General features: G+C 40.6%; 2 protein-coding genes across 12 annotated transcripts in view; one reads left to right on the top strand and one right to left on the bottom strand.

Annotated features, from left to right (window-relative positions):
* Positions 1-8,730, top strand: part of PPP1R13B (protein phosphatase 1 regulatory subunit 13B) — a 72,564-nt gene extending 63,834 nt beyond the window's left edge. For all 8 annotated transcript variants that reach the window (XM_071809677.1, XM_071809674.1, XM_071809676.1 and 5 more), the window contains 7 exons: positions 404-905; positions 1,530-2,299; positions 3,838-3,975; positions 4,059-4,192; positions 4,888-5,054; positions 5,936-6,135; positions 7,204-8,730. In XM_071809677.1, the coding sequence (XP_071665778.1) occupies positions 404-905; positions 1,530-2,299; positions 3,838-3,975; positions 4,059-4,192; positions 4,888-5,054; positions 5,936-6,135; positions 7,204-7,245 (1,953 nt within the window). In that variant the 3' untranslated portion in view covers positions 7,246-8,730. The remainder of the gene's footprint in view (positions 1-403; positions 906-1,529; positions 2,300-3,837; positions 3,976-4,058; positions 4,193-4,887; positions 5,055-5,935; positions 6,136-7,203) is intronic.
* Positions 8,731-9,155: 425 nt separating this feature from the next.
* ZFYVE21 (zinc finger FYVE-type containing 21) lies at positions 9,156-24,911 on the bottom strand. 4 transcript variants are annotated; one of them, XM_071809694.1, is made up of 8 exons: positions 24,779-24,911; positions 18,430-18,480; positions 16,353-16,521; positions 14,532-14,607; positions 13,674-13,765; positions 12,794-12,847; positions 11,184-11,326; positions 9,159-9,896 (listed from the first exon to the last, which is right to left on the bottom strand). In XM_071809694.1, exons 2-8 carry the CDS (start codon positions 18,466-18,468, stop codon positions 9,861-9,863), a joined length of 609 nt encoding a protein of 202 aa, XP_071665795.1. In that variant the 5' UTR covers positions 18,469-18,480; positions 24,779-24,911; the 3' UTR covers positions 9,159-9,860. The 4 variants fall into 4 exon arrangements, with proteins under 4 accessions (XP_071665794.1, XP_071665795.1, XP_065694217.1 ...); XM_065838145.2 differs by lacking the exon at positions 24,779-24,911 and adding an exon at positions 24,363-24,528 and having other exon boundaries at positions 9,161-9,896; XM_071809693.1 differs by lacking the exons at positions 18,430-18,480; positions 24,779-24,911 and adding an exon at positions 24,363-24,528 and having other exon boundaries at positions 9,156-9,896.
* Between the last annotated feature and the right edge of the window lie 77 nt (positions 24,912-24,988).

Raw genomic sequence — 24,988 nt, 5'->3', positions numbered from 1 at the left:
GACTGTAAGCTTTAAAGAATAAAGACTTAGTCTTTAAATAGTTTTGGTAAACTTTGTTATCACACTATCTATTATCAACTGCATTATCCACTATATACTGAGATCCAGAGCCGAGAACAAGTTATTCAGGCTTTGGAAGTACACAAGTAAGTTTGGATCCATATTAATGTATTATAGCTGAAGATGCCTTTAAACAGTGGCCTCTACCTGACGTATGATGAGGTCTTGTGATAAAGTCAGGTAGAATCATATCCAGTGATTGATTCAAGAATAGAAGTTGTTTCTATTGACTCCTTTGCCGTTGCGCATGATTATTAGTGGGTTTTCTTGAATGAGGAATATTCTTGCTCACAAGTATTTTATTTAATTAAATGGTATGTACGTTTTTGTTGTTCTTACATAGGGTCTTGACCTGGGGAAGGTACCACCACCAATTCCTGGTGTAAGCAAGCAGTTGCCTCAAAACTATGGGACGTATCCAAGTCCAGTTCCCTTAGGAACAAGTTCCACAAATTCCCTGGAAAGAAGGAAGGACGGCAGCCTGCCCAGACCTGGCACAAGTATAACAAATCGGCAACGACCAGTTCCGCTCCCGCCGCCAAGCAACGTACATCAGCCCAGCTCTTCGCAACAGATTCAACAAAGAATTTCTGTACCTCCCAGCCCCACGTATCAACCTTCAGGTTCCCCCTTGTTTCCAGGAGGAGACGGCAGGCCAGAACTCCCGCTGACTGTGGCAATCAGACCATTTCTAGCTGACAAAGGATCACGACCTCAGTCTCCCAGAAAAGGGCCACAGACAGTGAACTCCAGTTCCATTTACTCAATGTATCTCCAGCAAGCAACACCACCAAAGAATTATCAACAAGCTGTGTATAATACCTTAAATAAGTCAGTAAAAGCAGGTAGAATATATTTTGCTTTTTTTCCCTTTGAAATACTGTTAAGATCTACTTATTTGTTTTAGTTTACTGTCCATATCAGTTTGGAAAAACTTGTCTAAATATGTGAAAAGATGAAAGATATCCTTATGTATACAGCATGGCAGAAAAATGATCCCATAAATAAGTATCCATTCAATTACCTTTTATTTAAACCAAGATGCAATTAGAACACTACAGTCTGGATACTCTAGCGATACTTTCAGAAATAAGTTGAAAAAATAATGTCTAGAGAGGAGAGTTTTTCTCCTTCTAACTGTGGGGTTGTCCTATGCAGGGACAGGAGTGGGACTTGATCCCTGTGGGTCCCTTCCAACTAGGGACATTCTATGATTCTATACTGTTTTCTCACAAAAGAGGAAAAACATTCCAGGTGTTACTTGTAGCTTGTATTTGTAAGAATCATCACAATCATCAACAGGTGAGTATTTCTGTTTTGATAGGTTCCAATGTGATGGATTTGATTTTTTTTTTTTCTGTTTTAGCGTCAAACAAGTAGCAACAGAGACATACGTGGTTTCTTTGCAAATATTTTATTATGTAATTTGAGAACAGTTCTTTACTGTTTTCCATCTTTCTTTTCTTCAGTTTATGGAAAACCCGTTTTACAATCTGGTTCGACGTCTCCCTCACCCTTGCCGTTTCTTCACGGTTCTTTGCCTGCCCAGACTTCCTCCCAGCCACAATCTCAGCCTCAGACTGAGGTCTCCGACAAAGATCAAGAGCTGGAAAATGCTCCACCATCCAGTGAAAACAGCAATGTGGAGAACATTCCTCGTCCTCTCAGCCCTACTAAGCTCACACCTATTGTGCATTCCCCCCTGCGATATCAAAGTGACGCTGACCTTGAAGCTCTGAGAAGAAAACTGGCCAATGCTCCCAGGCCATTAAAGAAGCGCAGTTCTATCACTGAACCAGAGGGCCCAAGTGGACCCAATATACAAAAATTATTGTATCAGCGCTTTAATACTCTCGCTGGAGGAATAGAAAGTGCTCCTTTTTATCAGCCAAGCAATCCCCAGGACTTCATAGGCATCTTAGCAGATGTTGACAATGGTAACGCCAGTACCAATGGCAATATTGAAGAACCTATTTCTGTGCAACCTACAGTTCCTCTTCCTGATGAGCCGCCACCCCCTTCGTCAGATGCCAATGATAATGAATTACCTTCTCCTGCTACTGAGGAACTGATAAGCACTGAAACCACGAATCAAACGTCTGAGACAACTGAAGATAACAACAACAATCCTGCTATAGTTCCTTCTACCGAACAGTCACCCAGTCCCACACCTGAGGTCAGTTCTCCAGTAGAAGATGAAGCTCCTTTGCCACCTGCTCTTCCTCCTCCGCTTCCACCAGTAAGTAACAAAGCAAAAAGACAGTTTTGTGAACTACACAATTAGTGGTGTGTTTAAGTTTGACCGAAGGACTGTAAGCTTACGCTAAATGCTACGTTTGCACTTCAAGTTTCATGATAGTAAAATAAAAGAAAACCAGGGGGGATCCAAGCACAATTCTGATGGATTCATTTCCCACTGTACCTTTTTATTAAGGAAAATATGCACATAGGCAATGGGAGGTTGTGTATCTGCTTTAGGCTGTAGAACTTTTTTTAGGATATGTTCTTGTAGAACTAATTCTGGGATCTCAGAGTCTGTTAAAAATATATTTTTGTTGTTTCCCTGGGCCTACAAAGATGACTACTTGTATGAAACTAAGGGTGAACTGTGGCAGTGGGAAGCTTTTAAATTTACAAGCAAGCTGAAGTACCTGTTGTGAGAGAATTGCACTGCTGTTCCCCTCTTGGCAGAGAGATGTGAGACCAGGGCTGACAACACTAACAAACAGCACCACGGCTGACTTGTTCTAGCAGAAATGTTTTTCTAATGGGCTTGTCACATAATCTGAATTGCTTTTAAAGTCCCTCCTCCAGCTGCACCAAGATCTTTTAAATACTTGTCATTACCAAAATCTACAGCATATGGAGAGTTGAAAATAGGGCTGTGGATATAACTCGTGTTAACACTGGTTTCAAAGAATATCTCTGCTTTTTGATTCACGTGGGGACCTTGCATTCTTCTGATAATTTGACTGCAGTGTGCACAGGGCCTCATAGGCATTTTCTATGAGCACAAAGGGGCCAAGATACTTCTTGGAGAATGGAATATGTTAGCAACAGCTATTACTCATCCTGTGAGAGGTTTATTTTCCAAACTGAAGTAGCCATACTAAATGGGAGCACAAATGAAAATGGATCTTATAGTGCTAGAGACTAAAAGCACTCTATAAAAGCTGTAATTAATAACAGGCTTTTTTTTTTTTCTGGCGAGTGACAAGGACACGTGAATGATTCAGAATATTCTGAAAACACATTTGAACGTGTTTCAAATCTTGAGAATGCTGCTTCTGGTAATACCAGCTAGAATGTCACATAAAATAGCTTCGTGTTCTGTACTTTTCTTTCCCACAGCAACACTCTTCAATACTGACAGCAAATACTTTTGCCAATTCACGGCAAAGATTCCTGAGTAGAGACTGATACTCAGGCGTAATTGTGTCCTGGTTTCTAGTCTAAGCAGAAGCTTCAACAGTGTCTCAGACAATCCACCAGAAACACATTCAGCTTATATGAGATACAATTAAAATAGTGGTGCTCAAAAACCACTTACTTAAGTACTTCGCTTGTACTCACTCCCTTCGATTAGAAGCTTCTAAATGATATCGGCCTGCTTTTTCATATTCTAACTGAATAAGACATAGTAAGATATCAAGCCTCTTGTTTCAAGACTTTGTAATAGTTTCAGTTACCATTTCAGTTGGATGGGATCATTAACTGAATTGTTTTTAATACTTATGCAACCTGAAGTGATGCCCTCCATCCTTCATCTCTCCTCAGACAAAACGTACCAACTTGAAGAAACCAAACTCAGAAAGAACAGGCCATGGTTTGAGAGTGAAGTTCAACCCCCTGGCCCTCCTGCTAGATGCTTCTTTGGAGGGAGAATTTGATCTTGTACAGCGAATCATATATGAGGTGAGCTTCTAAACAATGGCAACCTCTTTAATATTTAGGAAAAAGAGAAGAGATGAAGTGATGAACTATTTTGTTTTCAACAGGTTGATGATCCCAGTAAACCAAATGATGAAGGAATTACACCTTTGCATAATGCCGTATGTGCTGGTCATCACCACATCGTGAAGTTCCTGCTCGATTTTGGTGTAAATGTAAATGCAGCAGATAGTGATGGGTGGTAAGTGTCAAGATTTTGAACTCAGCATCTGGGAGAAACACCATTTTTTGATGTACATTCAGATTTAGTTGAGACCTGTTTTGGGAACGGTTTCCTTCCCCTGTACCCCCAGCAAAAGAGCACTTTCTAATCTCTACCTGCTGATGAACTCCAAGGTTACATTGCGTCCAGCTTATATGACGAAGTACACTACATTTAGGGTTCACTTAGTATAGCTGCATTTCTTGTTCAGATGCTGAAATAACTGAACTGTAACTAAAGTGCCAGAAGTTAATTTAAGTTTCGTCTTCATCTAACCCACCATGGATTTTGGTGTCCTTGAAGACTCTGGCCTTACAAACAGAAGTAGCACCTCCAGAGCATTTGGAGAACATGTGAAACCTCTACTGTGTCACCCTTTGGTTTAGCTTCCAAATTTCTTCATATTGGAAAATACCCTTTTATACCCAGGAGCTTTGTAAGCTATGAAAATCAATATTTTTGCTAACGTCTGTTTTATAATGTTTGGCTTTCCTGGAGTTGGGTAAATCCTGGAATCCACTCCAGTTGCTTGACAGGTTTTGGACAATACATACACATACTATAATCACGAAGAAGAATTGCCTTTAAAAATAGGCTAAACTATATTGCAAGACAAAATAGTTAGGATCTGGGGAAGTTTATTTTTACATGTCTACACTTTTGCTTTATTTCAGGACACCCTTGCATTGCGCTGCTTCTTGCAATAGTGTTCATCTCTGTAAACTACTGGTTGAATCTGGGGCAGCTATTTTTGCATCCACTATAAGTGATATAGAAACTGCTGCAGACAAGTGTGAAGAGATGGAAGAAGGTTATATTCAGTGTTCGCAGTTCTTGTACGGTAAGCTGTGACACTGCTTCACAAACATTTTAGCTTTTCTAAAATTCATCCCGCTTTGTCTCTCCGATCTGCATGAAACATCTGTTTAGGCCCCACACTTGATAATCCTGCCCATCTCCTGCCTGTTCTTTCAAAATGCTAAGAACCAGAAGTGTCCTTTCATTTTTACATTGCTCATAGTCCTTCTGTTGAGTTACTCCACAGGCTCCTTCTAATTTTACAGGTTTTTAAAGTTTAATTTGGCTTAATTCCAAGGAAATGCTTCCACAGGGAGGTTTTGACAGTAACAGTGAGTTGTCACGTATCTTGGCAGAGATACTGCAACTTCCAGATGCACAAATTCCTGGCAGAGCACATGAAGGAACATGTATACTTTATGAATAATTAACATCCAGAGTGTATTTAGTTACTAAGACACATTTTGCAAGAAAAGCACCTTGATGGAGCAAATTTTTAATTTACATCAGAGTATCCAAGGTTTATTAAGCTTCTATGCACCTGACATTGTGCAGATTTTGAAAAGCTTCAAGTGTTACTATGTAAGCCCTGTTGCAGAAGGCCGACCTGTAAGAAATACAGTTCTAGAAAGCTGCTTTGCTCAAACATTTGTAGAACTATTTTTACCCTTATATGCAATAGAAACTTTGCAAACTTTTATTCAAATGTAATGTGCTCTAAAATGGTTTAAAATATTGTGTAAAATTTGGTTTCTATCATGCAGTTCAACTTCTGAAAGCATTTTATTGTGGCAGTGCTTGAAATTGTTCATGAAATTTTATTAATAAGAGACTAATATTTGGGCCACAGTGTCCAAACTGAAAGTCCCAGAGGGAAAAACCAGGATATTTGACCATCCAGTGCACTGTCTCATGTGTTAACAGGAGTGCAAGAGAAGCTGGGAGTGATGAATAAGGGAGTGGTGTACGCCCTGTGGGATTACGAAGCCCAGAATAACGATGAGTTGTCATTCCACGAGGGCGATGCCATTACCATTCTGAGACGCAAGGATGACAACGAAACAGAGTGGTGGTGGGCCCGCCTCAATGATAAAGAAGGCTACGTGCCCAAAAACCTCCTTGGGGTAAGTTCTCTTTTAGTTACCTTCTCCCCTCCACTCTTCACTTCCACAAGGTGGATCCTTGGTCAGAATCCCTCTGTGCATCATCTGGGTACACCACTATGCAGAATTATCCTTTCTCTCCCTGACCTCTGTGCCATTGTAAACAAAAAGGAGACACTGTAGGTAGGAGACTACAGCTGGCTTTTAATTTGGTGAGTTAGTATATTTGATATAGTTTATGCTTTAATCATAGAATTGTTTCGGTTGGAAGAGACCCTCAGAATCATCACATCCAACCATACACCCTAACTCTGACACTAAACCATGTCCCTAAGAAGCTTGTCTAGACACCTTTTAAACCTCTCCAGGGATGGTGATTCCACTACTGCCCTGGACAGCCTGTTCCAAATGATGATGTCTTCCTACCCATCCCCTGAGGGGCCGTGATACAAAGACACTTCTGTTTGTTCTAGGAAATCCTAGGATGTGCTTAATAAGATTCTTTTTTCCCCCTTGGCTAAAATATACAGCCTGGATGTAAAGTGTGGTGGCTCTGTTAGGCAGCTCAAAGCTTTGGTCCTGGAAGTTTTTGGGAAGGATTTTAACACCTAGCACAAGATCAGCAATATACAGATGTGTACAAATAAGTCATTAGTGCTGCACTCAGTCAACTGGAACACTGCTCTCATGAGAGATCAGGAACATAAGGTTACCATGTAGAGAGATGCAGAAGATGAAATGCATAAGAAAAACCTTACAGAGCAAGAAATAAGTTCCTTTTAGGGCTCGACAAGGAATTCTTGTACTCACATTAACGCCTCCTTTGGTCTAGTCTGGGACCTTGAGCTAAATGAGTCATTTTCAGGGCATCAATTTCACAGCCAGCCCTTGGCCTCCTGTTGCTTATGGTTTATTTTTTCAGAAGTTACCTAAGAACAAGCTGTAGCTTCCAAAAAGCTCCCCCCCCTCCCCCACCACTTCATCACTCAGTTCTTGTTAGTAAGTACCCCTTGGTTTTAACTGAATTGATTTATATTTAACCTTTTATCAAGCATGCAAAGCTTAATTTTTTCTTCTGTTTTTTTACAGTTATATCCACGAATAAAACCTAGACAGCGAACCCTTGCTTGAATTCAGTTGTACAACAGCGCAATACCATGTTGGTAACTGGAAACTTAAAACATACACTGGAGCCATCATTTTTGATCATTTCACACAGAGAAATAAAACTATGATAATGAGTTTTAATGGTGCTTTCTCTTGTTAAATGGACAGCATCCAAGATTTTCGAGATCTGCAGTTTGTAAACGAGGATCGTTTTTACGTGACCCACCACTGATGAGGAGAGCGATACCTCCACTACCTGCAGTGTTGCGCCAACTCTCGTCTAAAGCAGTGTTTTAAGTTACAAGTTCCGTGGTAGGAGCTTTCTTGTGTTCGGTGTTCAGAGGTGTCAGTTGCAGAGTGCAGATACGCTGTCTGGTTTGCTCCAACCCCACAGTCACTGTCCCACGTCAGGATTTTGGGTATTTTGTTCAATACCAGTGAATGTTGAGTTCTCATTACTGATCAGCTCTTTGGGTTCTAGGACACAAGATCTTCACCTATTACATGCATAATTAAGTAGTCACCAAAGCTTTACAAAGGCTAGGATTTTAAGTGGTAACACTTAAATCCTTAGTCTAGACAACCCCACCAAAAGCTTTACATAGTCTAGCATCTAGTATTATTTGCATTTAGAATCAAGCTAAAGAACTAACAAAACAGCAGTATTTGTACACCTCTCAAACCCCCCCACAAGATTTCACTTGGTGTTTTATTTTCTTATTCAGCCTACAGCACCCATGTTACCTCTACTAATGTAAAGGTTCCCCTACTTACCACCTGGGCTTGTCCATCCTGGACAAAACAGTTAGTACTGAACTTGCAGCAGCTTAAGGGATCTGTACGTCTGCATGGATGAAAGTGCAATAGTTGAAAAGGGTAAGAGTCCGGTAAGGGTTACACTGTGTAATTTGAAGTCTGCCTGAGTCAGTCTAGAAGAAAATATGAAGGAGCTGATAGAAGTAGGAAGAGGGTTGTGTAGATGCCAAGTCAAGGAGAAGAAGGAAACAAGGTTCAGAGAAGGATTTAAGAAAGGCAATAGCTTATTTGAGGACAGTTTCTGTGGTTCTTGGCAGCCTACATCTCTTGCCAAGGCAAGTTATGCAATAACGTATTCCACTACATTGTAGTTTCAAGCAAAAAAAAAAAAAGAAAAAAAAAGAAAAAAGGCACTTCACTGGAATTTTAATTGTACATGATTTTATATACCAAAAGTATATTTTGAATGTCCCCTTATAAGTTTTAGCCATATTTCTTGTAATTTTCTCCCATTAACAGTATGCAATTTGATTAATTCTTCATGTACAAGTTCTGTGTATAATTTATATATCCATTTCTGCAGTGCTGTAACTTGCTTTTACCACAGGTTAGCATTAACTGTATATATTGTGGTGAAAAGTGAAAGGGTATTATTGTTGAAGAATTTGCTACATGAATGTGATGATTTCAAGAGCCTATGATACACTAATCCAGAGAACATGTAAATGTGCACAATAAAGTACTGCTAAGGCATGGCTGCGTTCTCCAGTGTTTTTGCATAGGTAGCAACATCAGATGTGCTTTTGGTCGTGGTCTACACAAAAAATAATTCCAGCTTGGTGTGTTGTGTCTGTTAACTCACCTTTCCTCATTGTTTTACCAGCTGCACGGAAAACGACTTGCCAAACAATTTTAGAACCTCCTTCCTCCTGTCCTCCAGCTGTGACAGATTAATACTTGTCTCAAAAAGATCTCAAGGGTCCTTTACACCCAAGCTGACAACTGAGCCTCCTGTGCTTCTTCGCTGTGTGCTCACTGGCGCAGGAGGATGGGGGGCAGACAGACACTTAGAAAAAGTTAGGGCGCTGTTTAGAAAAATTCAGGAGTGTCAGAGAGGAGAGACCACAGTACCCAACATTAAGAAGTCATATGTTGTAAAATAAAGTATCACTTTTTTTTTTAAATAAGTGAATTAATTTATTCATATTTGTATATAATGTTGTATACAATTTCAGATAGCATTACAGTTAGATTAAAAAAAGCTAGTTAGCAAAAGGAAAATACAAAACTAAAAATTATTTGGATACAGAAGGAAGGTTTCAAGATCATGTTCATGTAAGTCCAGTCTGGTGGTATTTGGTGAAATATTTAGATATTTAAGATGAAATGCTTTAAAAAAAAAAATCAAGTGACTTCTATAAAATCATATCTAAGGCAGATTTTATTGTACATTGATTTTAAACATTTGGATAAAGGGAAAACCTGAGATCTATACCCAAAAGCTATTCTCTGCAGAAGAGACAAACATTTGTTTGCTTTTTGTAGCAAACAGTATATATAATTGTTACTATAAAAGTTGTGCTGTACATTAGCTGTAGTGCAGGTCACTTTCATATTAAGTGCCCATAAAGGCTTAACAAAATATACAAAGTCTTACAAGGTGAGGCTGTTTAAAGCATTAATTGTATACATATTGCACACTATAGTGAATACTCATGGTTCAAAAATTACTCACATTGCATTTGCCAGTTCTTACATAATGAACTGTGCTGGAATGAGAGAGGGTCAGGAACAGCAAATGTTACCAGCTGTCAATTGAGCAGAAAGGGAGAGGTGGGTCCGTGGGGGCTGGTGTCTTCCCTGGAGTGGCCAACAGGTTGCTGTTACTGGTCCCGAGACTCGTAAAGAAGTTTTGTTGCCTAACATGGAGGCAAAACGTCACTGTGTTAATCGAAGTTTCACTTGCTGCCACCTCATCTCCTTCATACCTCTCCAAAAACTTCCTTTAAAGCCAAGGCTTTAAATTCTTCCTCTATTTTCTTCTTTGTGAAGAGGATTTTGGATTTTTATTTGTTCCTTCTTGGTCAGAAATGACCATTTCCAATCAAAACTTCCTTGCAAAGAGTTACAAGTAGCGTTTCTGAGATTCTGGCAATCTGTCTAAAACTATGCAATAAACAATGTTATTCTGGTCTAATTCCTCCTACCTCTTCTGCCTCTCCCCGGCCAAGCTTTGGTGAGACATTCCACTTGTCCCAAACTATGGGATCAACCAACCCCCTGCAATGAACAGCTGTGTGTTCTCTAGCAACACGTCCTTTCACATGTTGACCAGGACCTCTGCAAGTCTCATTGCTCTGGTCACTTACTCAAAACTCCTCTCAAAGGAGACAAATCCATGGCGGGGCGGGGGGGGTGTGTGTGTGTTAAGCCTGTCCCTAAAATACCCATTTTCACCCACCATGTTTGCTAGGGCTGCTCGCTTGTGAGGGGTGGATGAGGTAAGGCACTGCTGGCATGGCACCACCAAGTCTGAGTACATTGTGCTGAACACACGTTAAATGCCAGGGCAGAGGTGGCTGGGGAGCTGAACAATGTTGATAAAGAAGCCAACAGCCAGACACTTGTATTTGCAGACAGCTTATACGTTACAGTTCTAAATATCAATCCGATGAACAAAGTTCCAGAACTAGTTGGGGTGGTTTTGTTTTTTGTCTCCCATAATGTTGACATATGAAATAATAAACTTCAGTTTCATTAGCCACAGAGAGCCTAGCAACAAAAGATGACACAATCTTCCAGAGGGTCCTGCCCACACCTCTGTTCCTGTTCGCAAAAAATAACTTCCTTGAGTCTTCATGAAGTAGTAAAAACAGTTTGCTGAGTTTAGGTTCAAAAGAGTATTTCACAATACATATTCTTCAGTAACACAAACCTAAGGAACCTGAGAGTCTAATTCTTACTTCTTTCCACATCTAAGATCTTGGGCAAGCCTTTGCAGTGCATATCTTCTTCAGGTATCTGAGCATAAAGCTTCAGTCACCTTCAGAACAACCATCCATAGCTTCTGTTTCCTTAGCAACTAAAATCCTTAAGTAAAAAATAATGAAAAAAAGACTCTGAAGGCTGCATACTCTCTAGTGCTGATAAGCACCCCACGTAAAGATTTTCTTCAGCCTTCTGTCGGTTTTGCCTCCTTTGCTTACCTTATGCATAGCAGCCAGCCAGCTGGCTGACAGCTTCTTGTTGCAGCTCAAGTCTTCGCTGGCTGTGAACTTCATCTGCGTGAGCTCCTCTGAGCCGGGTACTTTGTATTGCAGAATCATTCCTATGGCACGAGTGTTACCTCCTGAAAAAAGGAATAAAACCTTGAACAGCAACAAATTTTGCCAATTAAGTAACAGAACTACTTCTAGCTAAGCAGCACGTTTAAGGCAAACTCATCACAACCGGGGGTGCACTAACAACTGCTGCTTCAGAGGAGGTGGTGACCGCAGTGTTAATGCCGGGCAATGCAGTGTGCAGAGTCAGTATTGTTTAATTCTCTCTAGCAATCACTGAGAAAAAACTTGCGTAAGCCACCATAGTAGATGGCATAGTTTCACGCTGTAACCTGCAGTTTGTAAACTGAATTACTAGTGTCCCGTTAGACTGGTATCAGAGGGATCCCCGCTTGATACCAAGTCTGACATAGCAGTCAAAGCCCCTCCAAACCCAGCAAAACTTGGGAAAGGTGCTTACGCAAGATGAGAGGACAACTGGACACATCATTTACATCCTGAAGGAAATGCACTACAAGACATTGTTCTGACAATAGTGTGATAGCGAGATGTTTGTTTCTCTTTTCCTCTGGCTGCATAGAGATTAGAATAAACCAAAGCAGTAACACAGAAGTGAAACAAAGGCTTTGTTTGTAATACCACACTTCACTGGCATTATTTCCTGAAGCAGCAGAACATAAGCTGAGCCCCAGGAAGGGCTCCACCATACACAGGCAGATACTTTTCACACAGTTCTTTTCAAAAAGTGTCTGCATGAGAGGGCTCCTACAGGCCATCGCTGGAACATCCGAGGGGCCAGACAAAGAACCTCAATCTAAGCAACCTGATCAAAAGCCCACAGCAGTTTTTGTGTAAGACATTTGCTCTTCTTCTAGGATGAATTGAAATCCAACTTCTTCACTTGCTCCCCCTGCATCTGCCTGGTCACACTAACAGATTAAGGCACTACTTAAACCAGTGCAAATCAAACACCTCCAGCCTTGACCAGTTTTATTTATTCACAATGTCCATGTCTGGCACTCCAGGACATGACTGAGTCAGGCAGAACAGACCTTACACAACAAGAAGTCTTATTTACTTTAAAGATGTGTAAAAGCAAGCCATTAGTTAATAGTTTATTTATTCCGTGCAAAGCCCTACTGGCCAGTACACAAGAACTATGTTATTCACTCTGGTCTGCACAGTTCAGCACACCTCTGCTGAAGTACGTGGCACGTAACACTGCGTGCCACTGCAGACACTATTTCTCATCTTCCCTCCTTTGTTCCTGTACAGACAATAGCACACATGTTCTAAAGAAGGCCTCGAGTGGTTTAGCTCTCCTCCAAAGTTACAAAACATTAATTTGCAGTTTATTAAACAGACAGATGGCAAGGAACGGATACATGTCAGATCTGAACAGAACTTGTCTTAAGTTGAACAGCTATAGATCAAATTAAAAAACACACAACAAAAAACACTGCAGAGGAAGAAAGATGGGAGGGGGGCCATGACAACATGCTTGGGTGAGTCATGCTCAAAGGCACTGGTGATACCTTCAGTAATATGCTGGCTCTCCAGAAGGCTGGTGTAAGTGTGAATATCTTTGTCTACCATCAAGAAGGAAGGCAGGCAGGCAAAAACATAAAGCAGTCAGAAGAGCAGTGAACGAGGAATTATAAGAGCATTAATTAACTCAGCAATACATCTGGCTGATTCGAACAGCAAGATAAGCTTATTACAGTTAACATGCTGTACTGACTGAATATTGCACAGATAGGGTGTCCAATTCGCAAATTCCAGCAGTGCCAGAGGTGTTGCTAAAGAACAATTATTAAAATTCCTGACCTTGTTTGTTCTCATTTCAGTGAAATCGTATTCAAGTTCATCCTGAAATACTCTCAAAATCTGGTAAGAGATGAGGCAGTAAGTAACTGCCCTCTGATTCAGATGTTGCCAGTTCCAGTGGCCACCCGTTAATCTTGAATTAAGAATGTATAGCTTAATTATTTTTCCCCCCGTTTCCCCTCTCTCTTTCCTCACCATTTTTAGACCAGTAGAAGAGAAATCCCAGCTGGATTCTGAAATGGAAACTACCAAAGACCAACAGTTCCCTCTTATGAGGTTTTGAATAAACAGATATTTATATTTAGCCAAGAGAAAGTATCAGAACAGATGATGACCACCTTTACTCAGGCTAATCAAGGAGCTCTCCCACTCAGAGCTGTAAGGTAATTTCTCAAGTTTTAGGTTTTTCCCAAAATCCCAGTAGCTGCATGGACAGGGTTTCTTTCACACACTGCACTGTTCTGAGAGCAGTTGTAACTATGTTAGTTACACCTAAGTTACCAACGACCTAGAAATGCACTGTCTAGCTCAAACAATAATTACAACTTCACTTATTTTTTCTTAATTTGTATTCAATGGAAAATTTACCTCCAGGAGTAAATCCCTCTGTGAGTATCTGAACAGTTGAAATCTGTATAATTTCAATTTCATAGTGGCTGTCTCCATCCAAAACCAGGTATCTACATAGCAGAAGAAAACATACTATTTTTAAAAAAGTGTTTGGTTGGTTTTTTGTGTTTTTTTTTTTTTTTTTTTCTTTTTTTTTCCTACAATATCAAGTCCAAATCGAAGGAAAAAAGTAAACATAATCTCCAAGTGACTAGCTGTTCATATGTTCTTTGCGACAGGGAGGTACAGAAATCAATCAGGAAAAGTTAATTTCCATTGAAGTTCTTCACCTCAAGTAAAACAAACAAACAAGCCAGCACAAAAATCTATAATTCAGTTTGCCAGGGGACCCTTTCAAAACTTGAAAAACATTTTTCCAAAGTTCTGGAGGAAGAAGAGAGCAAAGAGTCTGAAGTGTTCCAGCCAACCAAATTGTAAGGATGACCAAAGTAATGCTTTGGCTGTAAGGTTAAATGATCCAATAGAGTGTTGGAATCATTCTCAAACAAGCTTTTTTCAGTGGCTACAGATTCTTCCCTGTCCCCCCCTTCCCATGATCCCCCATCAGCTGGCAAAACCAGTGTACTCTAGTGGCACTCAAAGGCATTCCCAGCGAGCAGGGCTCCACCATTCAAAGGCCCTCTGATCCACACCGCTGGTAAATCCAAAAAAATCTTAGTCCAATAAAGCTGTATCTATCCTTTCAGCCCAGTTACTCTCTCCAATATCCTTGCAGCAAGTTACTCTTATATTTTGTTTACGTTATTACATAACAACATAGCTGTAAGTGCAACAACAATATAGTTTACAAGTGCAATTTCTAACAATCTTTCTCACCTCTGATTGTTGGAAAGTCGACAAACCATGAGCTCAGATTTATCGGATGTTCCCAGAGTTACAAAAAATGTAGCACCTGGAAAGACATGGTTTAGTGTTCTAACACAGAGTTTAGGAAGGAACATTCAAGTACCAAAAAGCATAACTAATTTCTACTTACTGCACCTAATGCACTGAATTGGGTGAAGCAAGAGACTAATTGAAATGTTACATTCATTAACATCAGCAGAACACTCAAATATAAAAAGCTGGTCTTTAATTATCATCTTCTAAATCACAGAACCTTTCACAAGTGCTATGTAATTCCTCCCCCATCTTGTGGAAATACAGATGATATCCAAGATGAATCCTTCAAAAATGAGAGATTTGGAGATGGCAAAAACAGGCAGTGAAAGACCCTACCTTGTCACCATAATATACACTATTGTTTCAATATTCCAAACAAATCCAACAGAAGAATCTAATAGGAGGATGTGACCTTCAGCTCTATGTTTAATAAACAGTGAAGACATCTCTTTTCCATTACTAAAGGCCAGCTTAGTCTTACTTTGAGGTCAATGAACTTCAGCCTTCACATTATGTTTCTTCCTGCCCAAAACAGCTTCTTTGACATCAGGAAAGTCTTCTTAGCTATGTTAGTGAAGTGATTCATAACTTAAAATAAACCAGACTACGCACCTAACCACTTTAATTCCTCCATGCCTCACACTCCCTCTATTAGCTAATCCCAATACTGCTGGTCGGGGAAATGAAGGCAATAGCAACAGGCAGCCTGGCTGAATGGGCTGCGATCCACCTCCACAATCTGAATGGCGCAGCCTCCGACACCTGCACCTCGCCCTCTATTTCACAGCTTTCCACAGCCTCCCTGACACCCACTCACATGGACCCCCAGGCTGCCACTGAAGCGAGACAGAGGTGACAGCAGCAAAACTACAAAGGACATCACAACCACCGAGACCTCTGTCTTTACAGTAAGTCAGCAACAACTTCAGACTTGAATTGTACAACACGAATGCAAGCAGGACAAGCTTTAAAAGAAAAAAATAATCTCTGGTTTAAAACACATTATTTAAAAATTCATCTACACCCTCGTCTGCAGAGTAATGAAGGATTTGTCTGTTACTGGGATGAATCTAGAATCTCCCTAGGAGCACTCGCGGTAGTCAGATGTGTGGTTTAGCTTACCAATTGTACACATCAGCATCATGCTGAGAGTTGAAAGCCCATCAAAAGGCACTGAACAATCACAGGCTATTTTAAAACCTGAAGTTTCAGCTTTCTTAATGTAACTGGAACACTAATCACCTTATTCCATGTAGTTTTAATGCTGTGCAAAATGGACCACTCAGGATGATCTGCCATCAACCATAGCCGTAGGCCATGGACAAGATCAAAGCTCACAGACAAAGCTCGAAACAAGCACTGTGTCTTGTTAGAAAATACTAAAATATTATCAATTAAGCATTTTTCATCCTTATTTAATGTAACAGGAATATGGCTAAAAGATGCATTATTGTAATAACAATGCCAACTGCACACACATCTGTTCTTGGAGGCGTTAAAATTCCTCTGTGTTTAATTAACCACTCTTTGTAAACATTGACTAAAAAGTGTAACCTTTTCTATAAATAAATGGATAACACAGAATTATTAAGTGGCAAACAAGAAGCATGACAATGGAAAAGGATTTAAATGAGACAAAACTGCAGCTTGTTTGACAAGAGACACTACTCTCGACATTTATCACATTTGTTAAACACCGCATCTGAATAGATATAAATGAGATCAAAACAACACATATATGCATTCAGTTCTTACCATTCATGAGTACTTTAAGCTGTTTGTCATAAAACTCCGCTTCTTTCTGAGAGATGAGGGCACATTCAGCACACTGGCGTACAGGGTCCACGAAGCACATGCGGGGCAGAGGCACTTTTTTACTGCAGCACTTGTCACAGAAGCACTTCCCGCATCTTCGGCAGTGATGCTAAGCATGAGAGAACATTTTGTTTATTCATTTACACAGGAAACTATTAGGGAATAATTTCATAAAGTTTACTACATTAAATATCCTCCTCCCCAAGAAACAGAAGAGTTTCTTAGGTATGAAACATACAACTTGAGGGGCAGGTAAAAGAAATTTAACTGCTGGAGTGGTAGAAAGAAATCTCTGAAGACCGAACACAAAGGACTGAGTATAGCATGAGCAAAAGCACTATAAGCCTTTGTTGGCGCTCTGTAAACACGCACCTAAAGCAGACAAGACACTGAAAGGGCTTCTCCAGTGTCCAGTAAATCCTTCACCTTACTGTCAATAAAAACACAAGAGAAGAGTGGTTTCTAGATGCCTTCCCACTTCCAAACACAGATCTTGTGAAACTTCAAGTGGAGAGCCTACTCTTTTTCCTTAAAACTTGCTCTCAGGTTTTTCCTATGGAAACTTAAAACCTAAAGCTATTTCTTTATCGGAAATATCAGGCAGCACAGTACAAATCCAATGAAGTTGCAAAATCAGAACTAATATTTCAATGTGTTTCAGAGCTACTAGATCTGCACCAAGTGGCTTGTGCTCCACATCACTGTCGGGGTGTGACAGTCCCAGCAGGGCTCCCTGATGCAAGTTCTCACGTCAGACAGAACAGGTATTGCCAGGCAAGCAGGAACCGATTTGTGGCTCAAAGCAAGTTTGGCTGCACTTTTGGTCAGTGTTAGGCTTTCCCTCTAAATATTATGCAAAGTTCTCTGGAGTACCTATTTCCCAAGGTTACCTCCATTTACTTCCCAAAGCTAACACAGGTAAAACACAGCAGCCTAATAAATTAGTGCTTCTCAATCAGAACACTGCAACCAACCACCACGCTCTTAACCCATCCAACTAAAAGGTAAAACAAGAACGAGGAGAAAGTACACTCCATTATTTAGGAGTACTAGGATCACTAACATCCTAATGCTCTTCAGGTCTCCTGAAAATTTATACCTATCTGGTACAACATATTACTATGTTTGGTTTAGAATTCCTCCTTTCCTCTCCCTCCAAAAAATAAATTAAAAAACACTGACTACGTCAATGCCCTATAAGTCACATTTACACATCTTTCTTCACTTCCACAAGCACATGGTAGAAGAGTGTCACTGCAGTTTTACAAATAAATGATATTCCCTGCTAAAAGTCACCGCTGGCCTTTTTTTGTGAGGCTGCTTTCCATCTCCACACAGAAACCCCAATATCAGCAGAATGTTTTCCAAGAGCAGTATTCCATACACCAGCCTGTGTTCCACACAACCTGCTTATTTTTACGTAATGAATATAATTTAACCCTAATGTTAAGGGTTTTCATACAGCAAGCTTAATTATGGTTCACAGCAATCAAGGCAGTTTACACTTCACATTCACATCGGAAACTCCCTTTCCCAAACCTGAGATAAATCTTGTTTTACTTTTAGAACAGAAGGAGAATCTAAGGTTTTATTCTCAATATTTGACAATATGGTTCTTTGATGTAAGATTATAATTCATTACACCTGAAAACACTTCTGCTTACATTCCCACAACTAATTTCATCTCTTGAAACGCAACTGAACTAGTTAGTTGATTTGGTTTCTATGTCAGTACTGATGTTAGCAACCCACTCTAGCATGAGTTTCTGTACGTCTTCCTTTGAATGTAAACCCTCTGGGCATCCAGTAATTTGGAAAAACCCTAAAGGTTACACATTGAGCAACAAGAAGAATTTCAAAGAAAGAAAATTAAAACAAAAACAGAAAGAAAAACTAGCTTAAGTTACATCAGACTTTGTATGCTATTCTACTGAAATCTTCTACATTTATGATCAAAAGAAACCCAGATTAGTATTTTGCAGTAGTTAATGCTTTACATTTCACTGATTTCTCTTACCTTTCTAGTTATGAAGTCAAATTTTGTGTCACACTGCATACATCTTGGGCACTAGAAAACAGTACAAATTAAGATTAATCTATGATATTTCTAAACCTTTAATCCTACTACCATATACAAAGACTGAGCTTTATATTATGCCCTGAAAAGAAACACCTTCAACAAATTTCCATCCTTTACCTTTTCACCATGCATAGTTTTCATGTATTTTCATATTGATGGAGCAAAACAATGTCATTTGTAAGACAAAAAAAGCTGCCAATCTCAGTCTCCCTGAGGAATACCACATTGTGCCAGCAGTCAAAACTACATTTCAGAAGTACTTATCATGCTTAATTCTGTTTGGCTATCCAGACAGTCATATATTCCCGAGTCGACTGTTTTTACACAAGTTGTCACCCTCACTATATTATAACATGATGTTCTGTTGACTCTCTAAAAAATTACTCTCAATAATGACACATTCTTGAAAAACACCAGGAATACCTGATTTTCTTCCAAGCCACTAAGACTTAATTTCTATTCCAGCTACAAAATGTCACTTCCTGAAACATCTCATTCCTAAAACAAGCTTACACCCACACTCCTCCCAAAAGAAAAAACAGAAGAAAATTGAAGAAGTTTCTGACAACTAAGTTTAAGGAGTGACAGTATTCTTTTTCAAAACTAGCAGAAGCAATCAGTGATTGTTATGACAAAATTTTCCATACAGAAAGTCACCAACCGAAGGGCTGATTCTCAGCACTTAGAACACTAGATTTTCACGAAGACTTTATGTATTTTTTTTATCCACCATACCAAAAGTCACTCTCCAACTGCTTATACAGCAGCTTTTATCATATTTGCAAATATTCATGCAAAATTATGCCCAACATCTGAATCAGGACAACATTGTTAGATCCTGTAGTCAGTTTTATAACTCCAAGAACCCTGAACTTTTCAAACCTGACTACAAGAGACTACAGCAGAATGTCATCTTAAAAGCATGCCCGCAGCTGAGCAGGTGCTGTTTGCTAAGCACACAGTAATCACCATTTGCCTTTAATTAACACATTTCAATACTTAACCCTGTATCTTCTACAAATTCCTTCAGGTTACAACAGCTTTTGTCATCTATTTCGGGGATTTTTGCTTCAGCAGACACCCAACCACTGTCACAAGTTCAATAACTATAGCCAAGAAAGTAATACAGTAGCAGCTCAATTAACAACTCTCTAGAAACTTTTTCTTTTGAAATACAAAACTGTTAATAATTTGCAACAGTTTATATGAAGTGTTCTGACAACTAAACAGAAGTTTAACAAATTAGAGAGCGTCTGCACTCACTGTAATGGAACATAAACAGCTATTTGCAATATCTGTTAGAACAAACTATCTGTTTCTAAACCCCACAGAAAAGAGAACTGAAAGTGTTGCATTACTGTTTGAAACAGCACACTGAACTAAGGCATCCAACCACCTCTTCTCTCAGTGGCTGTAGAAAAGCTTATTCTAACATTCAGTGACAAATAACCTTCAGCATAAAGCAACTTCAGCATTCCCCAGGTTTCAACCCTGTGACGGCTCTACAGCTGACACTGCATTTTACTCTATGTTGTTCCTAAGTTAGTGTTTTAATTTTTGAGACATGTAGCATAACAGCTTGTCTGGGAGCTGAACCTTCCAAAAATTCTTGTCTAATTTGAATTTACCAGGAGTCTAACTCATTTTCTTAAATAAAACATGGGGATATTTTGGTCAGAAATTAGAAGCACAAGCCACAAACCAGAGGGCAGGGAAACACTCTTCTAAATACTGTCCTAAATGCATTTCATACACAGTGTTAGGCTAAGCATACAAGTTGCTTTGCAGCAAGGAACAAAGTTATCCACACTTCTATTTCATATAAACCCCAAAGAAAAGTATTTCTGAATTCTAAATCTATGAAGCTAACAGTGTCTGATGCACAGAACAGTCACAAACAAACCACAAGTCAAATAGCATAGGGTAGCAGGCATCACAAAATGGGATTTTCCTACAAAAACGTTACATTGTTCCTTCAAGGCACTTCTGCTTTAAGTAATCAAAATGAAGTGAACCCATTTGCATAATACCAACTTCTACATTGCCTGGGAAGAAATCTCTACCAAAGAACATCTTGAAAGGTGAATCTTTCCTATTCATCCATATGCTGACATAAGTAGAAAGTGTCTGCGTATTAAATTAAGCTTTATTGCTTGAAGGGTTTTTTATCACATTTACAGAGAAGAAAGCATGATATTTGAGTTGCTTTTCATGTCTTCAAGATACAGGCTTTTTAAAAACACTGCAAATCTGGAAGAAATAAATAACAATGTATTCATTTCACATACAATCAACATACCACTAATACTGACATCGGCTTGCTTCCTATAGCAAGAGGAACTGGAAGAACACCTGACAGTTGTTGGATATTCATATTAATTTAAAAATACTGAGCTAGATCACTTGGAGGGACAGGAGTCGGACTCAATGATCCTTGTGTGTCCTTTCCAACCCAGGACATTCTATGATTCTCCAAATAGAGTAGAACTTCTCATGTGTTAGCTGAAGTGTGAAAAGAAGAATACTGTAGATGGACAGGAAGCTATAGTTACACTTCATATGCTTTATTTGCATATACAATAACAAAGTGATTCAAAAAGTGATGCAAGGCAACACCTGGTTGAGCTTCTTAACACACTGAACTTTTGCAGATGGGAAAGTTGACAAGCTCATCAAACCACACGCCTGACCAAACCGAAAACAACACAAACACACAGCAGATACAGCTTAGGTTTGTCTCTGATATTACAGCTGTACAGGGCCAATCCATTGCCTGAGCCACACGAGTTTGCCAGGGTGCAGCTCTTTCACACAACTTCTGCCGACCCCGAGAGCCTGAGCCAACACATGACCCAGCTGCACAAAGCTCAGCTCCCTCCAGTGGGATCCAGGAGCCCCAGCGAACCCGGCACCACATCCTTACGCTCCCCTCACACACCCCAGATCTGCGGCACACAGTGTTCCTCAGCACATAAACATCTGGGACACAGCTGGATGTCATGAGGTTTGGCCACCTCTGCCTTCAAGCATACAAGTTTCACTCAATCTCTAGGCCAAGTTTTCCTTAATGGGAACATCAGCATTTGAGCTCTGCTGGTGATTAACAAACTTGGGGATAGACAAGGCATGCACGGTGATCAACATTTTAAGCTCTGTCCCTAGTTTAATGATGCTCAGCATGATTTTTATTGTATTATCCACCTCACTATTTACATTGTAAGTAGGACTACCAAAAAGAAAGTTTCCTGTAGTCCTGCGTCAGTCATACACTTCAGTTCCTCAAAACAAATTATATTTTAAGACTGTATAATCTTGCAACATAAAATTAACAAACAAATATATTTCAACACCATATAAGTTTTGCAAAACTACTTACTGCCATAAATCTCAGGTGGCTTTACTTTAAAAAAAATAAGCCAATAGACTTTTCCTACATAAGAAAACTAGAGCTACTGAATTTGTGAGCATTACTGGCTGAACAGCAGAAGGCAGCGTATTTGAAAAGTCAGATCAATGTTCAATAATACCAGCCTCTTGTCTTGGAGAAAGAACTTGTTATTTTTTTTTTTTTTACTTATGTCTGACATAGTAACAAGAGCAAGTGTTCTTGCTGAATTCATTCACTAGATAAAACTGTTTCTTTAAATTTCATTTTATTATTAAAAAGATGAGTTTTACAAGCTTCCCTGCATATCACATACCTGCTTTATTTAAAGAAAATGTTCGCAACATATTTGGTAATCATCAATCAAATGGATATCAGAATTTCTATGAACTTTAAGAAATCTAGTAAAATAACTTTTTATAAAATAACAATAATACAAAGTTAAGAATACGAATTAACAAACAGATTTAAAACATTTTCCTACAATACATTTCTTCTCAATAGCAAATACCACTGAATCTGATGCAAAGGCAACGTTCAGTCACAAATCAACACCATCAGCCTATTGATCAGCAGACTACAGGGGAAAAGATGAATTTTAAGGAGAATGAATACCTGAGGAACAACTGCAATATAAAATTCAAACTGACAACACACATCAGACTGATATACCTAAAATTGTATACAGACTTAAGTCTTAAATATATCTAACCAGTTTAAATAAATCCTACCACAATTCTCAGCCTTCAGTTGAATTAAGATGGCACTATAGATTAGAATGAAATAGAAGTACCTTGCATTTTTTTAAAATGAAGTTATTCTGCTATAATCAAGGACTACTGAAATATACAACTACATTTCAGAAGGCCAGGGAGAAAACTAATTTCAATTAAACTATCACACAAATTATATCCACTGACAATGTCAGGAATCAGGTTTCCAGGTGGCACAGGTCAGTGTGCACAGGGCACAGCAAGTCACTGAGGCAGCAAAAGCAGATTCCACACTATACAAAGTGAAAGCACTTACACAATAACTGCTCAGACTTTGCTACCTGCTCCCTGATAAATACACACCCCACCTGCGACACACCCAGTGCTCCACACCAGGTGTGGTGCCAGCCAGGTGGGAGCCCCACGCTGAGCACCCATTGCTTCCAATGACACTCTGGTCACTGAAAATTTTCTCTTACCTACACTTCATAGAAGACGGATACCCAGAGGTGACTGATGACAGGGAGGATTATTTTTTATTCACCACATATAGAAAAGAATAACTTGAGAAACTCCCACAAGATATTCTAGTAGACCACTTGTTTAAAATAAGTTGAAAAAGTCACTTTCCAATAAAGGCTTGTTATTTCGGACAAAACCAGCCACTGACTTACTAGCCATGCACCTTAGGACACTAAAGGTCAGTCTCAGTTGTGTGAGCTGCAGAAGCTATGCTAGCACAGTGAGCCTCTAGAATTATTACTTTTACATAAAACTTTCTGCCTCAAGAGACACCAGGCAGAGGCAAAATTTTCTTCCTCATTCCTAACCAAGGAGGACATGGTGTTCCCATACAAAACAGATCAACCATGTCAGCATCTGGCAAGGAATGGCTTTGTTTAATGACTCCCTACTTAAATTCATACTGGCTCATCAAAAATAAATCTCAATTCTTGTCACATGTAAATGCATTGGCCTGCATCCACACCACAGAACACTGGCAGTAAATAAACAAACAATTGATTCCAAGTTGTATTAGCATCTAGCAGTGAGGACTGGCAACAAATAATGCATATTACATGAACTTCAATACAACATCATGATCACAAAGTTTACTTGAAAAGTATTTAAAGGCAAAGTTGACTGAAATGGTCTAAGTTATTAAATACTCATTTAACACTAAGAACATTCACACTGGAAGCCAGAAGGGTTGTTCTAATGCTAAGTTATTGCCTTAATATTTTGCTTTTAAAAAGAAACAAACAAACAAATCAACGTGGTCTTCAGAATTACCTTTCTCACCATTTAAAGAGTATGCTTCACTGATCATTCACGCTACACAGTTCGCTACATTTTTAATTCAATAAGTTCCTCACTAATTTGGGTGACGGGGCCACGCACCCCTCAAGAACCAGTGACGCTCCGATGCTCCAGTCCATTAATTTCAGCGAAAATTTAAAAGCGTGGTTTACAGCTAAGAACACCGCGCTGGGGCGAGCCCGACCCGCTCCCCGGCACCCCGCGGCCGCCGAGCCCCTGAGGGGCTGCAAGCGGCCACCACAGCCCTCCGTGCGTCCCCCCGAGCCGCAAGGGGCCCCCCAGCCGCCCCGACCGCCGCCGTGCCCCGGGAGAGGGACAAGCGGGAAAGGGGAAGAAGCGCCCAGCCTCGGGTTTCTCGGCCCGTCCGGGGCAGCGGCTCCTGAGGAGGGGGCAACCCCGCGGGCGCAGGGGGGCCCCACCCCGGGGAAAGAAAGGGCGGCGCCCCCCGATACCTCCTTGTCAGGCACCCAGGGGGGCTCGTCCAAGCCGAAGGGGCTGCGGGCGGAGCGGTGCTCAGGCACCATGCGCAGCCCGCTGGGTGAGCGCACCAGCTTCTTCGCGTCGCGGGCCTCACAGCCCGACATCTTTCCCCCTCCTGCTCCGCCACCGCTACTCGCCCCCCCCCGCCCCCCTCAGGACTGGCAGTGCCGCTGGCCAATCGCTGCCAAGACCCTCTGGAACGAGTGGGACGTAAGTCCAATGGAAAATAGTGAGCCGCCAGTCCCCGCCACCCGCCCCAGCCGCCCAATAGAACACCGGCTCCGGACTTCCCAGCCAATCCCGTATCGCCTGGGGTTTAAGGATGGCATGTTATGAGTTCCCCACCCTTTCAGGGGCTCGAGGCGCATGCGCAACAGGAATTACTGACCCCGCAACCCGGAATCGAAGGGTGTGCGCGCCTCAGTTACTGCCCTGTATTCCGCGTTCGGGGAAATGCGACAGCAAATCAGCGGGGCGGGCTCAGCTGGCCGTGAGCGGCTCCGCGGAGGCTCCACGACTGCTGAGGTAGCGCCCGTCCTGAAGGGCGCACCGAGCCGCTTGGGCCACCGCCGGCACGGGCGAACGCTCTCCTCCGGCG

Source organism: Patagioenas fasciata, chromosome 5, assembly GCF_037038585.1.
Source record: "Patagioenas fasciata isolate bPatFas1 chromosome 5, bPatFas1.hap1, whole genome shotgun sequence".
NCBI classification, from domain to species: Eukaryota; Metazoa; Chordata; class Aves; order Columbiformes; family Columbidae; genus Patagioenas; species Patagioenas fasciata.
The sequence above is the reverse complement of the archived record's forward strand: the minus strand, read 5'-3'. Positions and strand labels throughout refer to the sequence as shown.

Excerpts from the sequence above, each read along its gene's own strand:
- ZFYVE21 (XM_065838145.2), bottom strand. The coding sequence starts at position 24,494 with ATGTCGGGCTGTGAGGCCCGCGACGCGAAGAAGCTGGTGCGCTCACCC. Across the intron at positions 16,522-18,429 it reads TTGACTTCATAACTAGAAAG|CATCACTGCCGAAGATGCGG; the intron begins GTAAGAGAAATC and ends TCTCATGCTTAG. Across the intron at positions 11,327-12,793 it reads GAGCCAGCATATTACTGAAG|GAGGTAACACTCGTGCCATA; the intron begins GTATCACCAGTG and ends TCCTTTTTTCAG.